Genomic DNA, 20,503 nt, shown 5'->3' with positions numbered 1-20,503 from the left:
AGGGGAAGAGGACAAAGCGATTTCGAGGAATATAAGGAAATGTTGGAAATGGAATGATGCAGTTTTAACCATTTCCTAATGAAAACTGAAAATCTTTGCTCTAGTTTTGTGATAGTAGATAGAGAAACTTCATAAATTAATAATGGCCAGCGGATTCTGGGAATTAACAGATGGTGTAAAAACCAAACCTTATGGACCCCTTTATGAAAGGACCTGTCTATAACTAGAAGTTTGTCTTCGGCATCATTTAGAAATTCTTGTATTGCTGCAGAATCAGAGAAGGATGAGTTTATTGTTGTGCCTACAAACCTAATTGGATTAGAATGAATGGATGGAATTTTTTCGCTGCCAACTGTAAACAGTGAACTTTGGACGACTTTTCCCTTATCAATAACAATGCTGCGTGATTTAGAAGGCCTAAACGACATGCCTACCCAATCAAGAGCTGTTGTACACCTGTTTAATAAATTTTGAGTACTTGGAATTGACGTGGACATTAAGAATATATAATCCATAAAAGCTTTTATTTGGGGTTAGTACTGTTGAGGGTTAGTTAGTACTGGGATTTTGTTTTTATTATCTTCAGTATCAATAAGGCTGGGGGTAACAAACACATATTCAATAATAACGTTTATAGCAGCAAGAAATAGTATAATGGAAAGCGTACAGCCAATAAAAATTCCCCTACAGTGTTGATGCCAACTGGATGGAGCAGAAGCCGAAAAAGACTTACTCCACAGGCTGTCGTAGTATAGCGGTATGAGCCCTATCCAGGATTCTGGTACACCATAGCGTCTGAGAGCCAAAAAAATCAGCTTGTGCGGAACTGAAGGGTACGCATTAGCAATATCAGCCATATGGCTGAAAGTGAAGAATGTTCTGCCTTCGCATTCTTAAGTGTGGACCAAACAAGAGAACTTTTTCCATACAACCTTTTTGAATGGAAGTATTAATGAAGTTGTTTTTCTTTATAATATGCGATTCTAACCGCTTGGAAATCAAACTAAAAAATAGCTTTCCTGCAACATTCAGAAGAGCTATGGGGCGAAAATCTTTTATGTTGAATGGACAAGGTGTGTTGTTTTTAGGTATGTAAACTTCTGATGCAATTCTCCATTGCACAGGAATAAAAGACTTCGTTAGACAAGCTTGAAAAATGTTAAACAGAAACGATGCAATATGAGGACAGTTCTTATATACTGTGTAAGGAATTTAGTTCAGCCCAGGAGAAGAAGCATTTCTACGATAATGTAGGACAGCTTGGAAATCCTTGAACTTTAGAAGAATCGAAAGCTGAGACTAGATTTGGTGGTGAAGGCAATCCTGGGAGATCTGAAAGAGGTCAATGGCGTGAAGGATCATTCAAGGTTGAATGATTGTGTGAAACTTGTCTTTCCAAAGTTTTTTAGACCGCTATTCCTAAAAACAGTGTTAGATGGCAATGCGACTGTTGTTTTAATAGACCTTGTAGGAAGTTTTTCGGGTTTTGTGACTTTACAAGATTTTGTGTGACTTGCCGAAGATTTCTCAGGGGTTTTTAGTTTCTTACATTTCATATTTGTAACAGAATGATTGGGTCCTTTTCAGGCTCCACCTTAGTGGTAGAATTTCGAGACATCCAGATGTAAAAAGAAGCACTCATGGAGGTAAAAGTTAGGGATTTTAATAGGGAACGTAAAGGCTTGTTAGGCAAACCAAGGCGACGAAAACAGGTCCTTATTACTGAGAATAGGAGTAACTACATCGCAATGCAGATATAACAAGCCTTTTAAGACAGAGATGTTAATTTCTCTCCAAAGAATAAGAAGCCACTGGAAAACTTCTGTATTCTCCCCTTTACAGGGATGATCGAAAAGCTAATGGATTTCGGCTGTACTGAAACAAACACCTATGAATGTGGAAACACGAGGATTGGTGAAATTCACTCATGCTTGGGATCTGGTGCGGGCCCTTGAGTAAGCATCCCCTGCCTCCTGCAAGACACCAGCCACATTCATTGACAGCATCCGCCAAAACCAATAACTTTTGTTAAACTATGGAAAAAGAAGAGTCGACAACTACAATTCGTATCGTTGTTGCTTTTACCTACTGACACAGAGCCCAGGGCTAAGAAAGATACACTTGGAACCCAGCCCTTAGAAAGGTTGTGGCAAAGAATGAAAAGCAGCAAACCTGGAAACAAAAAAGCTTTCTGACCTTAGACACTTGAAAAATCGTATCGTAATGCTTGGGCCGACCAAGAAACAGCCCCTTAGAAAGGTAGACTTGGATATCGTCTCGAACTTAAACACGTAATTCACTTCACCACCCATTAAACTTTCATGCTTCGAAATCCGCCGCGCTCCACTCTTTGGAAGGAGTTTTCAATCGTATCGAGATTCTAAATAGAAACCCCTTGCACCCACCTCAATGACAAAGAGATGCACGATCCATTGTTTTTCATAGCATAACAAAGTGAAGAATATTTGTTAAGCTTTCGTTTGTGGCATAATTCCGTGTTCCCTTTACATGGACAAGTCAGTTCTAGCATAATTACAGTTTTGGAAGAACTGGATAATAATAACACGTCTGGGCGTAGTTGTGTTACTGCAATGTATGGTGGAACAACTAAAAAAGAATCTAAATCTGACAGTATTTTCTAATCGGAAGCAAAGTGAAGCAGCAGCTTAGACTTTTCAGTGGAACCGGCAGCAAGAACATCTTGCAAAACAACTTTACACTGTTTTAAAACTCATTGGCCAGATGTTTTAAAATCACATTATAAACTTTTCTTTATAATCGCGTACTTTTTTCTTCTGCTCTGTATACACTGCTCACATATACTCTCTGGTATGAAAAACAATGCATATCATTTTGAAGTACAGCTAGTTTGTACAGGCCCAATATCGAGACATAATAAGTGATATTTGCTTCATGTTCTTTCTTTTCAAAATTCCTCTGTTCCGCGATCACATCAAAATTACTTGTTGCAGTGTAGTAGGTTGTTCAAATAGTACAAAAAAGGAGGAAAAAATCAAAGAGAATATAAGACCGGGGAAGAAAAAAATGTGGTTTAGAAAATATCGCCCAAAGATCCAAAATTATCAACTGCTTGGATTAAAGCTGTAAATAGAGAATACTGTCATTTCAATACCAAATTATTTCAATCTTTTCCGTGATCTTTTTAAGGAAAGTTGTTTTGAAAGTTCTTGTGCAATGCAAAATGGTCTTTACTATAAAGACAGGCCAAAAAAAGAATTTTGATACCAGGGTCAACCCGAACTATATTCCCTCATAAAAAGAAACCAAAGGAAAGAAAAACATTAAAACGCAGAAATAAAGAGAAATAAATGTAACAACATGCTTATGTTCGCAAGCGTAAGCTTTAACCTTGTCACAAGGTGATTATGGGATAACAAAACAGCAAGCTGTAGTGATTTGACTAGTCTAATGACTTATAACTTTTTAAAATTGACATATTTAAAACCTTTTAGATTGACAAAAAAGTCATCGAACATGATACTGTTAAAAACACGGTGGACTTCAGTATGGATTTTGCCTGAACATCAACCGAGAATCCTCCATACTAAAATATAGGATGTCAAGCTACAACGCAAACTCGGAAGGGTTCCACGAAATATAAAGATGTTACGATAAAAAACGCAGCAACTCAGAGTGAACACAGTAACGTAGATGTCCAGACACAAACAATAAACTGGGTTCCAGTTTTTGCATATGTAGATGCAAGTTGTCATGTCGACCCTACAGATGATATCGGTGATTTTGTTTCTTTACACAAATTAAAGTGCTGGGAGACATCTTGTGGGTAAACTGGATTACATAATTGTAATAACGCCATTCCTTTTATCAGAGTCTGATGAATAGTACACTTCAATTTGGAAAGGGAGGTAAGAAATGTGACGAATCTTTTGGGCGCTATTAAGCTTAGTAGAAATTGGATTTACCTAAGCTTGGTAAAAATTGGATATAACTACACCATGCTCTTTTTCTGTTTAAGATGATTTATGTATATGCTCGGTTTGTCACACTTGAACTCAATGAATCCGGACACAGCAAACAACATATCTTCCAACAGGAGTATCATGAATCATAAAGATATTGGACACGATATAATTTCCGAATAAGAGAATGAAACAAACAATGAGAAGGGAAGTGGTGGTGTGGATAATTACTTGGAGAGAAGTCATTGTACAGGTATGTGTAATACCAACATCGTTCACAGGGTTATTAATTTATTGCTAAAAAGTTTGTTGATCAAGATACCTGTGTTTAGAAGTGACAAAACTGATCCCGATTATATTATTGAAGACAATGATGATATTTCTGACCATGATAATGATAAAAGCTTTACCTAAAACAACCATACTCATGTTTAAAAGAACTATTGAAGCACTGTAATAAATGTGGATTGTTATTGGATCAGTTTAGCACAATTGAAGCAAAAACTACAGTAAGCCAACTCACATTTAACATATTTTGTGTTTAGGGTAACTTGAATATCCGACCTAGTCTCCAGGTCTCTAAAAAATACGCACTTTTAAGAGTAATATTATTTAAAATATTCTTGCAGCATTTTTCAGGTTGCGAGTATTCATGGTCATCACAACCCAAGGGAAAGGGTACGAAGGGCATTGGCAATTTACTCATAACAACAGCAATTGATTTTCCAATTCTTCATTTCCCAAAGTTAAACGCCTTGCGAACATTTTAAATCTGACGTTTTTTGACAAATCGTCCTACTACGAACACAGTGGTCACTACGCATTTTCCGAAATTGACCGTGTTTGGCGAGAAAATCAAAGGAAGGAAGGAAATAAAAAGCAGTGGAAGATCTTTAGAACTTGCTGTTGATCGGCATTGTAACTCCCCCGGGCATAACGCAACATACATCATGGTGTCAGCTATGGATACCCATACTGATAAAGTCTTGAATTTTAAAATCATATATGTGCAGGCAATTTTTGATCATGTTTTAGTTATATTTTTTACTGATACTCGGTCCACGGTTTGACTAGGTCCACGGTGTCTGTGGCCTACGGACAGTTTTTTGTTAAATAAATGTACAATCAATACATTATTTAGGAAGTACCTAGCTTTCATGCGATGGAGGAAAAAAGGCTTCATCGACTGCATCAACGATATTTTAGGTAATCAAAAGCTATCTATTAAAGCTATTTCCACCGATAGACACGCCTCGATTAAGATGATGAGGTGACAAAACAGCTAGCTGTAATGATATTTCTTGTCTAATAACAGCTGGTTCTACTATGGTTACAGGTTGCAACCCTCTAAAGATTTTTCAAAAAAGCAAAACTAATCCGCATGAATAAAAAGCCTTCATCCATCAAACATCATTTTAACCCTTGGCATATTGGCAAAGGATTAATAAAAAAATTACCGAGAGCGTCGTGTTTCCATGTTATATAATAAAAATTGTATACTTCAGATCTGAAAATACTTGCTAGATAGGGACTCATCCTCGTCCCCAGGGTCTTGTGGCCCCTGAGCCGTTATTTCGGAGTGGCCAACAATGACCCTGGAACAGGCTGGTCATGTGATACAAAAATGCCTAGATATACTGGGCATTTTTGAAATTCCAGAGATAATGAGATGCAAATTTGACGCTCGTCTCAAGCTTTAACAGAGACGCATTAATACAAGCGAGATAGGAGTTAGCCAAAAGATGGATGTGTTGAAACGTTTGAATTTTGTATTTAATTTGCACGAAGGTTTTCCTTCTCACTGCCTTAAGCCTAAACAAGTTCAATGTTTTGAAGCTCTTTTAAAGGGCAGGGATGTTGTAGCTGTCCTTCCTACGGGTTATGGAAAGTCGTTAATTTTTCAACTTCTTCCTGACGTTATACCACAAAAAAGTACAAGGAATATCGTTATTGTGGTGTGTCCTTTATCTTCAATTATAGAAGACCAAGTGCAGTTTTTAAACAGTGTTGGTATTTCAGCAATGTCACTTCATTGCAATAATAGTTCCACAAGCTCTTATGAAAGTTTGTTTCCGAAATGAAAACTCATGAAGAAATCAATATATCAAAAAAGGTGCAAGAAGGGGATATAAATCTACTATTCGCTCATCCAGAGGCAATACTTTCCGAGCAAGGCAGAAATTTATTAAAGTCAACTGTGTATCAAGATAATGTTGTTGGAATTGTTATTGACGAAGCCCATTGTGTAGAATTTTGGTAAGTATATATATACTGTTTTTTTCTTCTCATATATATATTTAAGAACAAGTTAGCTACATCTTAGAAACATTTTTGACTAAGTTAAAGTAATTTACAATGTTATGACTAGCTATGTGTACTGTATTGTGGAAAACCTAAAGTAGATAAGCGACCTGCAACTCTGCAGTTCGGGTGCAAGTCCTGATTGGGTTTTTGTACAATAGCTGGTCATGTCATTAAATTACCTCGAATAGCTAGCTATACATATGGAGTCAAAAAAAAACTATTCATTTCATTTTGATTTTACGTTTCGATTATTTCTTTGTCAGGTTGACAAAGAAAATAATTAATAAAAAATATATAACAAAATAAATTAATAAGATGCTGCTCTAAAAAGGACTATGTACTTTTATATAAAAAAAAAAAAAAAATTAACCAATAAAATATCTAAATATGCATTTCAGGGGAGAAGAATTTAGAAAAGATTTTAAAGAACTTTCCACAGTGCGCACTTATTTTCCAAAAGCATCTATGTTAGCCCTTACTGCAACTGCCTCACCTCATCATATAACAAGTTTAGTGAAGTCATTGAATATGTCAACAGCAAAAGTTATCAGAGTAAATCCCAACCGCAAAAACATACTTCTTGACAAAAAGATCCGCAAAAGTAATGTTTCTGGATTCGAAAGCTATGACAATATATTGTTACCTATAGCAAATTCATTAAATTCAGTAAGAGAACAATTTCCAATGACAATCATTTATATGAAATTAAAATATTGTGGTCTTGCCTTTAATCTATTTGAAAGAATTTTAAGCACATTTCAATACGTGGGATTTGAAAAAACACCATCTAGTCGTTTGTTTTGTCAATACCATGCACCGCAGACAAAAGCTATGAAACAAAGCGACCACTGCGCTCGGAATGGGTGTTAATATTCCACATGTAGAAAATGTTTACCACATTACCCCACCCAGCAATCTTGAAGCTTATGTTCAAGAAATAGGACGAGCTGGCAGAAGTAAGCAACCTGCAACAGCTATTTTGTTTTACAATAATTCCGATGTTTCGGCAAATAAAACAAATGTGGATAAAAATATGAAATTGTACTGCCAGACATCAACTTGCCTAAGGGAGCATATTCAAAAACATTTTGGTTTCAAGCACGAACTTCAAGAAAAATGTTGTTCAATCTGTGAAAAAGTGGAATTGGTAGAAAAACCAACCACTGTAAGAACTCGTTTAACAGCAAAATTAAGAAATGAATGAAATAAGGAACTATGTATGGCCCTATCCAACATTAGTGAAGAAAATTCGATATTTTTGTTTGGGACTCCCAAAGAGCTTGCCCGCTGACATTTGTTACACAAGCTCACAATCAAACACAGGTGCCCCTGATTTATCCTTGTTAGATGAGAACATTGCTAAAGAAGTTCAAAATATTTTGTCAAAGTATTTTTGAGAAAATACATATACACTTTGTTTCATAAAAATACCAAAAGTCTTCCTACAGAGGTCAGTAAAGTATTATATTGTTTAAAGAAGAGTATGACCAGCCTTTTATATCTATGCTTTATGAAAAGAGTGTATATATTTTTTTTCTTGATACTAGTTTCACGCAACAAACTGTCCAAAAATTTGAAATAAAAACATATATATAGAGAGTAAAAGTTTAGTAAAATATATAAAGTAGAAAAAAACCCATCCAAAACCATCACAAATAACTTATATACTTCTAATTTTCTGGTAGTTCACTTAGATGTTTTTTAATCCATTTTTGATGTTCCATGACGTTGATATATCGAAGTGGAGATCGTCTTATATTCGGAAAGCTAGAATGGTTGCGCAATGGTGCATGGTCAAAAGGCTTAATTGTCAGCAGATCAGCAATCATTTCCTTTGCGTCTTGACTTGAATCACGGGTTTGATGTTGTACTGACAGAGGATGGATCCCTGATGTGTTGTCATAATTTTCTGAAATTTCTCTGATACCACTTACAGCTTTACATACCTTGCTAATAGATTGAACAGTTTTATTAGGGCCCATTCTTTGAACAATGCTCTTGCTTAACTTGTTGCAAATTTCCTGAGCAAGATCTTCTTCCATATTATTTCCAGGACCACCTCTCCAATTAACAAAAAAGCCATATTTAAACTGTTCTGATAAACGTGGTGTCAACATACATTCAATTTGTGCAATGCTAACGAACATTTCAATAGAATACTTACTAAAACCTCCTAGTGATCTGAATACAGTTAACAAAAGCTTTTGCTTAATAAGGTTACGTTTACCATCACCATCTTTGGCTGTATCCTTCATTTGCAAAATTAAAATAGTAAGAAAAATCGAACATAACCCATAGTTCTTGACATAATCATCCCCTCCTGTGACATTTGGATTTTTTTGGAACAAAAAATTTTGAACAAATGTACCTAACACATCATCAAAATACCTTCTTTGCTTTTCTTTGTCATGTGTAATGTTGACTGGAAACGGATAATTTGATGGTCTGTCTTCTAGAGAGCTCATACCCAGAAATTTCATTAATGCGACGATTATGTAGGCACGACCCGTACTTAAAAATAATTGTTCACTACCTTCATATGAATCTAATACTTTAGACGGTTTTGCATCCTTTCGGTTATACTTTTCCCTGAAATATTTAAGAGTTCCAATTTCTTTGACTGATTCAGGTGCATAAAGCAGGGAATAACTGTACTGCAATAGTGACGCTTTACAATGCCACATCACAGGTTTAACCCTATTCGGTCCGGGGTTTTTTGAACATACTATGACCGGGGGGGGGAGGGGGGGGGCGGATTCCGCCCCCCCCTCAATAACTTTTCATAGGGTTGTTCAAATTGAATCAAACTTGGCACACTTATAGTACGTCATAAAAGGAACAAAATGGCGCCCAAAAAAAATTGCTTGCGTCAGCACATTTTCTGTGACGTCATCAAAAGCTTGAAAATTGTTAAAAATGCCACTATCTGCTTAAAATATAATTACTTTTGTTCTAGAGCGAATTTTTACATTCTGTTTGAAGTTTCTGAAAGCTAAATAAAAGTTATTTAACATATCTTCCGGTTTTTACATGGATCGGATGAAAAATTGCCAAAAATTGCCCGAAAATCCGTTTTTTTCGATTTTCGGGTAAAATCCGACAAAATCGGGAAATCGGATTAGTCACGTGTTCAAATTATTCCAAATGATTCTTCTTGATGAAACAAAGTTGTGTTGCAAGTTTCAAGTTCTAAGGATAATCCTAACAAGAGTTATTATATTTTCCCCATTATAAGGATTTCATAGAGATTTTTAGGGGTAGTTTCGAGTAATGGCCAATATCAAAGCCTCTCAAAGGTATGGGACCTAAAAAATTAGCATGCAGGTGTCTAAGAGATAAATGTTGAAACTCAGTAAGTATCATAGCCATATAACAAAGCAATCAGGAGTTATTAAAAAAAAACCGTCAGGGGGGGGGCGGAATCCGCTGTGGGTCTGGTAACTTCTCTAACTGTCCCGCTTGATAGTAGATTTCTGCAATCCAATTTTCAAACGTTCTAAGAATTTCAACACAGTCTGAATATTTTGATTTGTTTGCGTTAATAATTGGCATGGAAATAATGGTTGATTTTTGTTTCATGCATTCACTATGTGGGTGAGGTAAATGCACTGGCAGCACGTCAACAAATCAGTAAAGCTAGTGACATTTGCCTGTATTTTACATGCAACTAAAAACTTAAATTTCTATCTATTCCTGGTGTCTTATGTTACATATAATAATAATAACTAGCTATATATATAAATAATATCACAATCCCTAATCTTTTCTAATGTTGAGTCAATTTTTTAAAGCTGGAGACCAACAGCCCAGCTGCCATGTTTGTTGTTACTGCCGCGAAAGACAACTATGCATAAATTATATTTTGGGTATAATTATCATAAATTATAAGCGATCATGTGACCAGCCTGTTCCAGGGCCTTTTCGCCGCTATCAGCTTTATCAACAAGGCAAAATGCCCTGGGAACGAGGTTGGATAGGGACTAGCAGTGGTAAATCAGTTATACAGGTCCATAGCCACATGTTATGTGAATGGCGTTAAATTGGCTATAAGATTTTTGTTTCAGTGATCCATCAACAAGTTTTATTTAAAATACGATCAACCTGGTTAACACGAAAAGGTGGTAAAAGTTGTCCCTCAGGCTACTCTTGTGAAAGACTTAGAACAGATGACTGAGCAGATCCATACAACATTATACAAAGTTCTCCATGCAGTAAAAATCAGGTAATGATTTTGGCGGGAAGAAATTTCCCCGATTTTTATTTCTTTAAGGTGCTTTCCAAAATCTATATTCTTCCAAATGGAGAAAATGATAGCTGGGACGCAGTTGGCGGTACTGGACCAAAAGAAAGTAAACAGGATCAGGTAAAGTCTAAATTAACATAATGTAATACAACTTCAGTCCCAGTAATTATGTGACTATCATTTTTAAGAAATTCAAAAGTGGTGAAGAAGGCAGAGAGACATCATTGCTTAAAGTGGCGTATTCAAAGCCACATAAAAGGTTCATGGCAAAATTGATAAAAAAGATAAGAACTATGACCACCTTAAATATATTGTTAAAAAGATTTTGAAACCTGCTAAACATGCAAGGAAAACTATGTCTAAAAGTTGCAGAAAAGGGAAGACATTGTTGCGTGACATCGTTCCTCCATTAGAACATTGAGCAGGGGCGGATTTAGACTTAGTAGCTTCCTACACTTATGAACTCTAGACTATATTTTTCATGATTTGCAATTATAGCCGCCCGAACAGGAAGATGAAGTTGTGCCGAAAGACACGATAGCTGAAGAAGAAAATTTTATTGACATTGAAGTATGCATTTTTGATTTTTATAATCAGTCTTGCATCATTTCAATAGTGATGTTTTGAAATTGTGACCTTTTTCCATCTGCCTTTTAAACAACATGGAAAGTTGATCTAAAGTTACTTTCTTATATTCTTTTTAATGTACCAACAAAAATTTTCCTACAGCAAACTGACTTGAAAAAAAGTAAAAGTTGAAAATAATTTTTTTGTCCATAGGTAAAAGTTGAGCAAATTTTGTGTCCATGCTGCACAATTATGCCAAAAATTGCTTTTACATCTAAAAAATCTTAAAAAGTGGAGAACAGGAGTAACTTTATCGCAATGCAGATAAAACTAGTTGTTTAAGACGGAAAGTTTAATGAAAAAAGGTTTTTCTCCAAAGAATATGAAGCTGCAAGAGAACTTCTGTATTCTCCACTTTGCAGGGATAATTGGAAAGTTAATGGATTTCGCCTGTACTGAAACAAAAACTATGAATGTGGAAACACGAGGATTGGCCAAATTCACTTATGCTTTGGATCTGGTGCAGGCCATTGAGTGAGCATCCCCTGCCTCCTGCAAGACACCAGCCACATTTTTTAACACTGTCCGCGAGTCAACAGCCAATATGTTTCAGCGAAAAGATGCATGGAATTACGCCCTTCCTCAAAAGCGACAATATTTAGCGGAAGACGGCTTTTTATGAGATGAAGAATAGTCAGATAAAAAAGATTGGAACTGGTATAATACAGGAAACAACTTTGACGAAAATGTAAGTGTTTTTCGTCTCAACCCTACCTTTAGGGGAGACATAAAAAAATCTTTGAAGTTGTTTGATTACAATTCTCCTGAACTAATTCAATTACGGTACTCATAGCAAATTGGGTTAAAATCATTGTCAAGTTTTTTTTAGATCGTATTGCAATTTTCCCTACAGGCTTCGTTTAAAAATGAAGGGCTAATCCGTAAAGGAGAATTTTTAGTGGTAAGAAAACAAAGAAAAAAACAAGGAAATTTTAAAAAAGGTTTTAAAAAAATCAAATCAGCTGTTACCAAATTAATACAACAAAAAAGTGTTGAGAAAATGGAAAAAAGGTTAGAGATTTATTAAAGAAATTTTTGGGTGGTATCGGCGTGGTGGATAAAGTTATTTGTGGCGAGCAAAGAAATTGTGTGTACAAATGTCCTGAATGTAAAAGATTTATAAAGCACAAGCTTAGTAGATATTTGATTATATATCCCAAGTCTAGCATAACATATGCAAAAATGAAACAAAGCGAAGTTAGAGCTTTTTTTCTTAGTGCAGACCGAATAAGCACAACGCACCTTTACGATGATTTTGTACGTTGTGATGAACGCTCAGAGTAGTTTTTGCGTTTCGATGATCGATGCGTTTCGTAGAACATCACAAAAGACATCAAACCTTAAAAAAGAAGAGCACAAACGCATAATCATCCAGTAAACCAAGAGAAGGTTAAAGAGAAGGTCAAGAAAGACAAAAGAGAAGGAGAAACAGAGAGGCCAATCAATCAGAGCTACCTTCCACCTAATGCTGGTCAGTTATCACAAAATGAACTTGATAAGTAAAGATTAAGAACGAAATTTTTTTTTGATTGGACGAACACTTGCTCAAAAGGCAACACATACTGCATGGCTCTGCAGAACGAGCCTTTAAAATGTGCTCAAGAAAAGTAAACTTGAAAGCCCAATCGCGAGTCAGTTTAAAGGCGATGGTGGAAAAAGTTCAAGTAAAAAACACGAATAAAGCTAGCAAACGGGTGCATAAACATAAGGAAGTTATGCACGATCAACACAGCTGAATTTAAATCTGACATCAATACTGTGATAAAAGCCTCATCCGTCAGCGATTCTGTCAGTGTCAGTGACATGTTCCAATCGAGGCTTTTGAGAGACCTTTTTTGATGGAATATTGCAAAGAAATGAAATATGAAGCTGACACAGTTACCAGATATTTGAGACTTCTTGTGTGTGGAGCTCAACAATCTGGTGTTAGTGCAAACTAGATGATGGCCGTTATGTGATCAAAGTTAGAGATCACAAACCTTTCACGTATATGGGCATGTCATTGTGATACTAGAAAGACATGTGTATGATTGGCTATAACTGTTCGTAAATAAAATACGCTCTTCACTTAGCGTTTTTTGTCCATATATCTTTACATTATGGTCTGGTAGACATAAAAGATAAGGTGCTATCAGTCGTCAGCTGCACAGTCGTTGAGTAAAGGCAGGCATTTATGCATCAAAAGTTAAGTTGCACAATACTAAGAAAAATTCCTAGCACTGGCATTCGAGAAGTAAAAACAGGTTTTTATGCTAAATCGGCTGCAGCGAAGTGACATAGCATTCAAACTGCAGAAACGCCCTATGTGAATCGTAAATGAATTAATTAAAAAAATATAAAAAAAATAAAAAGGACACAACACATTTAAAAAGATGAACAGAACTTTAACCAAGGGCAGGTAGGTTTCGACCCATATTTCTGAACCTAAGTACCCTGGATGTCTAGCTGGGTCACCTCGAAGAGGTCCGCGGACGGTCATCAGCAGAAACTAGACATCCCTATCTTCCTAAAATTAACTTTGACCACTTTGAAATCATAAGCGTGAAACTTTGCGTGAAATTAATACACCAAAACATTAGAGGATTATTTTATAACCGAGAAAATTTACAAGCACTTTTTTCAACCGAAAATACTATCATAACCTTATCAGAAACTCACATAAAATCCGACAGTTGTTATGACAATAAAAACTTATACGAAATGCCGGGGTACCAATTTATCTACAAAAACCGTACTAAAGGTGAAGGAGGTGGAGTAGCGATATATATTTCTGATGATTTAAAGTGGAAACGACGAGCAGATCTAGAAAAGGACAACGTAGAGTGCATATGGATTGAGGTCATCATTTTTAAAGGAAAAAACTTGCTTGTAGGGTGTATATATCGACCCCCTGATTTATCAAACTACTTACCAAAAGATTTTAACAAGTTTTTCAAGGACATGTTAATCAAAGTGAATACTCTCTCCATGGAAACGTTTCTCTTGGGTGACATAAACGCGAATTACAACGTCAAATCTTCTCATAAAGAACTAAAAGAGATAATTACGTCTCAGGGATTTTATCAAATAGTTGAAAAAGCAACACGAATTATAGTTGAAAAAGCAACACGAATTGAAGCTGAAACCAAAACGCTAATCGATGTTATATTGACCAACAAAAGATCAAATGTAAAAGTTACGGACGTCATCCCATTAAGTTTGAGCGATCACGATTGTGTTTTATGTGTCAGAAAAATTAATCATAATAAAATTCCACATCGCACTATCAAATGCAGAAATTAAGCGAAATACAACCACGAAGATTTTCAGGAAGACCTACGATCACGTGACTGGTCCCGTTTGTATATGATCACAAATGTTAATGCGGCTTGGCTTTACTTTAAACAGATTCTTTTTCCGATATTAGATAAACAAGCTCCAATCATTGAAAAACGGGTGAAAGGTAAACGTTGCCCTTGGTTACCAAACGACATCAAGAAAGACATGAACACTCGAGACCAGCTTCTCCGTAAAGCGAGAAAATCCAACAAGGGATCTGACTGGTCTGCATATAAAACATTAAAAAATCGTTGTAACAACAGAATAAAATATGCTAGACAGAAGTATCATAGTGATTTACTTTCTGAGAATTGTAGAAATCCTGCAAAATTCTGGAAGTGTTTAAAAGAAATCCTAACTCCGAATCGAAAAAATCACAACAAACTACATCAAACGATAGTTCCAGAAACACTGCAAGAGCAAAAAGTTTTTGTTATTACTATTCTACTGTTGCAGAAAAACTCAAACAAGCTGCATTTCCATTGCAAAATTTCATCTGGAAGAAACCTAAGCAGTACGACCGCAGAACTGACAAAACCTTTAAGTTTGAATACGTTAGCAAACTGTTTGTAGAAAGAGAATTACAATCGTTGAAACGTAAAAAAGCTGCTGGATGGGATAATCTGCCACCGGGAATTTTGAAAGATGCAGCGACAGTTCTGTCAGGCCCCCTTGCGCATATCATTAATCTATCGCTACAAACTGCTACGGTCCCAACAGAATGGAAAATTGCCAAAGTAACTCCAATTTACAAAGGAGGCGACACAAAAGATTGTGGTAATTTCCGCCCAATATCTGTATTACCTGTTCTGTCCAAAATACTGGAAAAAGCTGTACACAAACAACTTATCGATTATCTGGAAAATCACAAGCTTTTATCAGAACACCAGTTTGGATACAGAAGACGCAGATCCACAGAGCTCGCAACAATTTTACTAGCTGATAGTATCCGTAAAGAAGTTGATAATGGTAACCTAGTCGGTGTGCTGTATATCGATCTTTCAAAAGCATTCGATACGCTCAACCATCTAGCTCTTCTAGAAAAGTTATCATCATATGGTATAAATGGTACAACTCACGAATGGTTTAGTGACTACCTTTTTAATAGAAAACAAATGTGTGTAGTTTAAAATTCCAAATCTGACTTGATGAGTGTGACATGTGGAGTGCCTCAGGGGTCAATACTAGGACCGTTACTCTTTCTGGTGTATTTCAATGACTTCAATGAATGTCTACAAAATTCAATCGACATCGAATTTGCTGACGACACAGTCATATACATAGCGGGAGCAAACAAATGTATTATTGAAAATCTATTAAACAACGACTTGAAAAATGTATCTTCGTATTTTGAAGAAAATGGTCTTGTCATCAACCTGAAAAAAGGCAAGTCAGAGTCAATGTTATTCGGTACATCTAAAAAACTGACCAAATGGGGAGATGAATTGTCATTGTACTACAACGAAACACCTATTCCAGCCACCAAAGAATACAAGTACCTAGGAACAATCCTCGACAACACCTCATCACTGAACAGCAATTTCAATCGAATGTACAGAAAAACCTGTGGCAAACTACGTTTGATGAACTCCATCTCGAAGATGTTGACACCATTAGCTAAACTGAAGGCATACACGGGAATGGTGTTACCTTGCATTACGTATAATTGTGCTGTTAATCTGAATTTAAATCGCACGCAACTGAACAAGCTGCAAAGTATCGATAGACTTACAGCAAAAATAGTGGTAGAGAAACAACCTACGGTGATCCACGAAATACATAAACATGCAGTGATACTGGTGAAAAAATGTCTGACAAATGAAATTTGTGAAAGTTATACTGATTATTTTGAGATCCACACACACGGAAGAGCAACCAGAAATAGCGGATTTCTGCTCCACGTACCTGTTACTAAGCTGAAGTTCGCTACGTCTGGTTTTTTCTCCATGAGAGTGAAATTATACAATTCCTTGCCTATAAAAATAAGGCAAGAGGAGAGTTTTTTGGTTTTTAAGCAACTTTTTGTAATTTTTGTCTGTAATAGACATACTTTACATTACTTCCCAGGAGTCTTCTTTTAGTGGCCTATGTTCATCACGTCGGCAAATGTTTCTTGAACATATGGTACTTGGTGGTTCGTTTGTTTGCCTTACCACGCTCGTGACATCTCTTTACGTAGTGTTTTCGTCGAACCGTTTCTTTTTATTTTAAATTTTTGTCATGCTTTTTACCAACGATCTTTTCATTTTATTTTATTGTATAATATATTTAACTAATTTTAATTGATTATTCTTACATTTTAACTTTTAAACAGGACGCATATTAATAGCAATATTTTTATATTGAAGTGCACATCCTGTATAAATAAATAAATAAATAAATGAATGAATGAATGAATGAATGAATGAATGAATGAATGAATGAATGAATGAATGAATGAATGAATGAATGAATGAATGAATGAATGAATGAATGAATGAATGAATGAATGAATGAATGAATGAATGAATGAATGAATGAATGAATGAATGAATGAATGAATGAATGAATGAATGAATGAATGAATGAATGAATGAATGAATGAATGAATGAATGAATGAATGAATGAATGAATGAATGAATGAATGAATGAATGAATGAATGAATGAATGAATGAATGAATGAATGAATGAATGAATGAATGAATGAATGAATGAATGAATGAATGAATGAATGAATGAATGAATGAATGAATGAATGAATGAATGAATGAATGAATGAATGAATGAATGAATGAATGAATGAATGAATGAATGAATGAATGAATGAATGAATGAATGAATGAATGAATGAATGAATGAATGAATGAATGAATGAATGAATGAATGAATGAATGAATGAATGAATGAATGAATGAATGAATGAATGAATGAATGAATGAATGAATGAATGAATGAATGAATGAATGAATGAATGAATGAATGAATGAATGAATAAATAAATAAATAAATAAATAAATAAATAAATAAATAAATAAATAAATAAATAAATAAATAACAATATTCATGTTCCCGAAATTGAATTCTAACGTTCCCGTTTTTCTAAATTGTTCCCTAAATTGAAATATATTATTTCAATTTCGGGAACATGTTCCCGAAATTAAAATTTTTGTTCCCGTTGTTCCCTAAAATGAAATAATAGCATTTCAATTTCGGGAACATGTTCCCGATTCTGAAATTGATGTTCCTTTTTGTTCCCGAAATTGATTTTTTAAAAAAACAGGTTCCTTTGTTTTGTTCATCGGCTACATAAATTCAGAAACGCGTCCAAGCATGTACTGTATATGCAAAGAAGGAGAGCACTGTTGTTCTTGAGTGCGAGAAAGTTTCTACTTCCCTGTTTGTTTACTTTTGTTCTAGAGTGCAGGGAAGCTTTTACTTCCGTTTTTTTTAAGATAGATGTACTTATATTACATGGCTGGCTATAGCTGGCAAAGCTAAATAATTTTGCAGCTGATGTAACTGATCCTTTTTGAAAGCAGCGGTTGGCGGTAGCTTAGTCAAGAACATACTGGGCTTGTTCAGATTTCAGATGGATATAGCTAGCTATATATATAAAAAATCAAAACAAGTGTTGTGGTTTGCCAATCAGGAAAAACTAACAATTAGCCTGTAACACAGAAGTATATAGTTAGCTTATATACAGGATATAATTATACTGTATTTGGTAACTATCAGCTTAAGGCTAATCATCAGTTCTTCCTGACTGTTTGTGTGCTGGTTTCGATCTATAACGTTGTGATAAATCCATTATGAATTGAGGGGTAGTAAAAGAAACAGTACATTGATAACTTCGTAGTTAGCTATAGCATCAAAATAGTCCATTGCTTTAAGATTCACAAAATGGCATTTTACTTGAGATCCAAATGGCTTTCATATTTTTCAGGCGTATTTCGGACTGTTTCCAAAAAACTATATTTTTAAAAATAGCATCACATTTTGGATGCAAAATTCAAATAACGAATATTGTTTGATACTATATGTATATCCTTTTTAATAATTTGTGGTTAACTTATTTTTAACGTTAAAGCTTACTTCACGTGACAAAAAAGTTTTAAATTGAAGCAATATTTGTTTGATTTGATTTGATTGATCATTTCCAGCCTCTAATAACCGCTGATCATTCGCTAAAAATTCGAATGAAAGAATTTAAATCACTTGTTGAAAAACACAAAATCGAAGATATTCTCATTAAGTACGGTGAAGAGACACTTTTATCAAAAGTTAGAACGGAAAGAAAAAATTTCCTGCAAAGCAAAAAGAGAAAAACCGGCACTTTAAAAGATTAATACGTTAATGCTTCACTTTTTTGTAATATATTTTTTGTTTTCACACGCATCTGCTTATTTTAGGATCAGCGTTAATGTAAGAATTATTGACGCTACTTTTTGTTTATGTAATGTTTTTCCCCCCAAGTTTTTATTTATTATTTTTCTTAAAAGCTGTAGAGAAAACAAAACTTCCCTTGCTCGAACTATTGTCGTTTTATTGTCGAGGATAGGATACGGGGACGTAAAACTAAGATGTTTTCACGTTATGAAGAAAACGCAAGTTGTTTCGTTTTCCAAGTATTTTTTGCGAATTTTGTTTTGTGTTTAAATACGCATTCTTTCCAATTTCTTAAACAAAATGTGTACATTTTGAAGAAATATTTTATTTGCTTGAGTTCTTCTTTGTTCTGTACGTATATTTTTCGAAGTTTACTATTAAGCATGATTTTTTTTTATCAGGTTAGGTCGTAAAAGCAAATAAATTCAATATCGTTAATCATCTTAATAGTATAAACAAGAAAAAGAGCATCTTTTGTCTTACAGAAGGCTTATATCACTTCATTCTAGTAATAAACATAAAATGCATTACATTACTTTACGCGCTTCTTTACTTTCTTTATGCGTACTATAGGACGTTTCATTTCCCTAGTTGCCGTCGTCTAAATTTCCGTCTTTTTTACGTAAGGTCGATAATTACTGGTCACTTTGGAATAAGAGCCCTGGTTAGGACAATAAATTAACAACAAGCGCTCAAGTCAAAGATTTCTTACAAAATATTTTTGTGACACCAGTTGTTATTAGTCTCTGCTCGAAAAGATCATGAGAACATTGAACTTTGGTAATTCGATAAAATGAATTTGATTTTGATTTTTAGGCACAATTTTTTGAAGCCTGGTCACGAGTGAAAATTATTTGTGATAACTTTCTGAGGTCGATGTTCACGCACGAAAAACATTTTGTAGACCAGAACGGATAAACTAACAAAGCGTCGCAAATATGCAATTTTAAGTTGTTGTGTGATAATCTAAACTGAAAATTTACCGATCTTTGTAGGAAAAAAGGTTGTTGTGTTGTGAACGTTTTTTGAAATATGTGGTAGGACAGAACATGTTTTCCGTGTGTGCACATTTGCCCTTACAGTATCATGTCACAATTAATTCACACGTACGCAGTATTCATTCTTTTTTATCCAGGCATAAAGTTCAGGTCTCGTGTCCCTGAGAAGATTCTCTCACTAAGTAACCCCGGTACTCCCCCCCATTCCTAGAGACCTCGATTCCGACCTGAACTAGCCCTGTATTCGACGAAATATAATATGCCACACCAATTTTGAGCGAAAACAAATTTATTTAATAAAAGTCTGGAAAAAGTAGGGTTTTTTGTGTGTTAAAGTCTACATATAGAAATGCACGAGATTTTTTCTAGAAGAGGTCTGCATATTTACTCAATCTAGCTATGAAGCGTGAAAGCAATGACAACGGTTTTTTACTAACAATTTTTGGCTAGTTGCCATGGTAACCCGTTAGGGTGCTGTTTCTACAGTTTTGATGTGCGTTTTTGTATTTTTTTAGACCTGTGCACAAAATAATAAAATATTATTTTTTTTAAAGTGTCCTTGGCTGTCACAAAATCTTGCGTTAGTCGCGGAAAGGACTAAAATGCAGGGATTCAATTCATATTGAGGAGAATACTACTTTTCATTGAATTCTCAATTAAATTTTGTATCCTGAAAAGAATAGAAAAACATTTTCAAAATCTAAA

The 20,503-nt window shown here is 35.0% G+C and overlaps 1 protein-coding gene across 1 annotated transcript; it reads left to right on the top strand.

Moving 5' to 3' along the window:
- Positions 1-6,018: 6,018 nt before the first annotated feature.
- Positions 6,019-7,449, top strand: LOC130625081 (uncharacterized). Its single transcript, XM_057440160.1, has 3 exons — positions 6,019-6,197; positions 6,644-7,038; positions 7,130-7,449. The coding sequence occupies exons 1-3, from the start codon at positions 6,019-6,021 to the stop codon at positions 7,447-7,449; spliced, it is 894 nt and encodes a 297-aa protein (XP_057296143.1).
- Positions 7,450-20,503: the final 13,054 nt, after the last annotated feature.

This window comes from Hydractinia symbiolongicarpus, chromosome 14, assembly GCF_029227915.1.
Source record: "Hydractinia symbiolongicarpus strain clone_291-10 chromosome 14, HSymV2.1, whole genome shotgun sequence".
Classification (NCBI taxonomy): domain Eukaryota; kingdom Metazoa; phylum Cnidaria; class Hydrozoa; order Anthoathecata; family Hydractiniidae; genus Hydractinia; species Hydractinia symbiolongicarpus.
The sequence above is the reverse complement of the archived record's forward strand: the minus strand, read 5'-3'. Positions and strand labels throughout refer to the sequence as shown.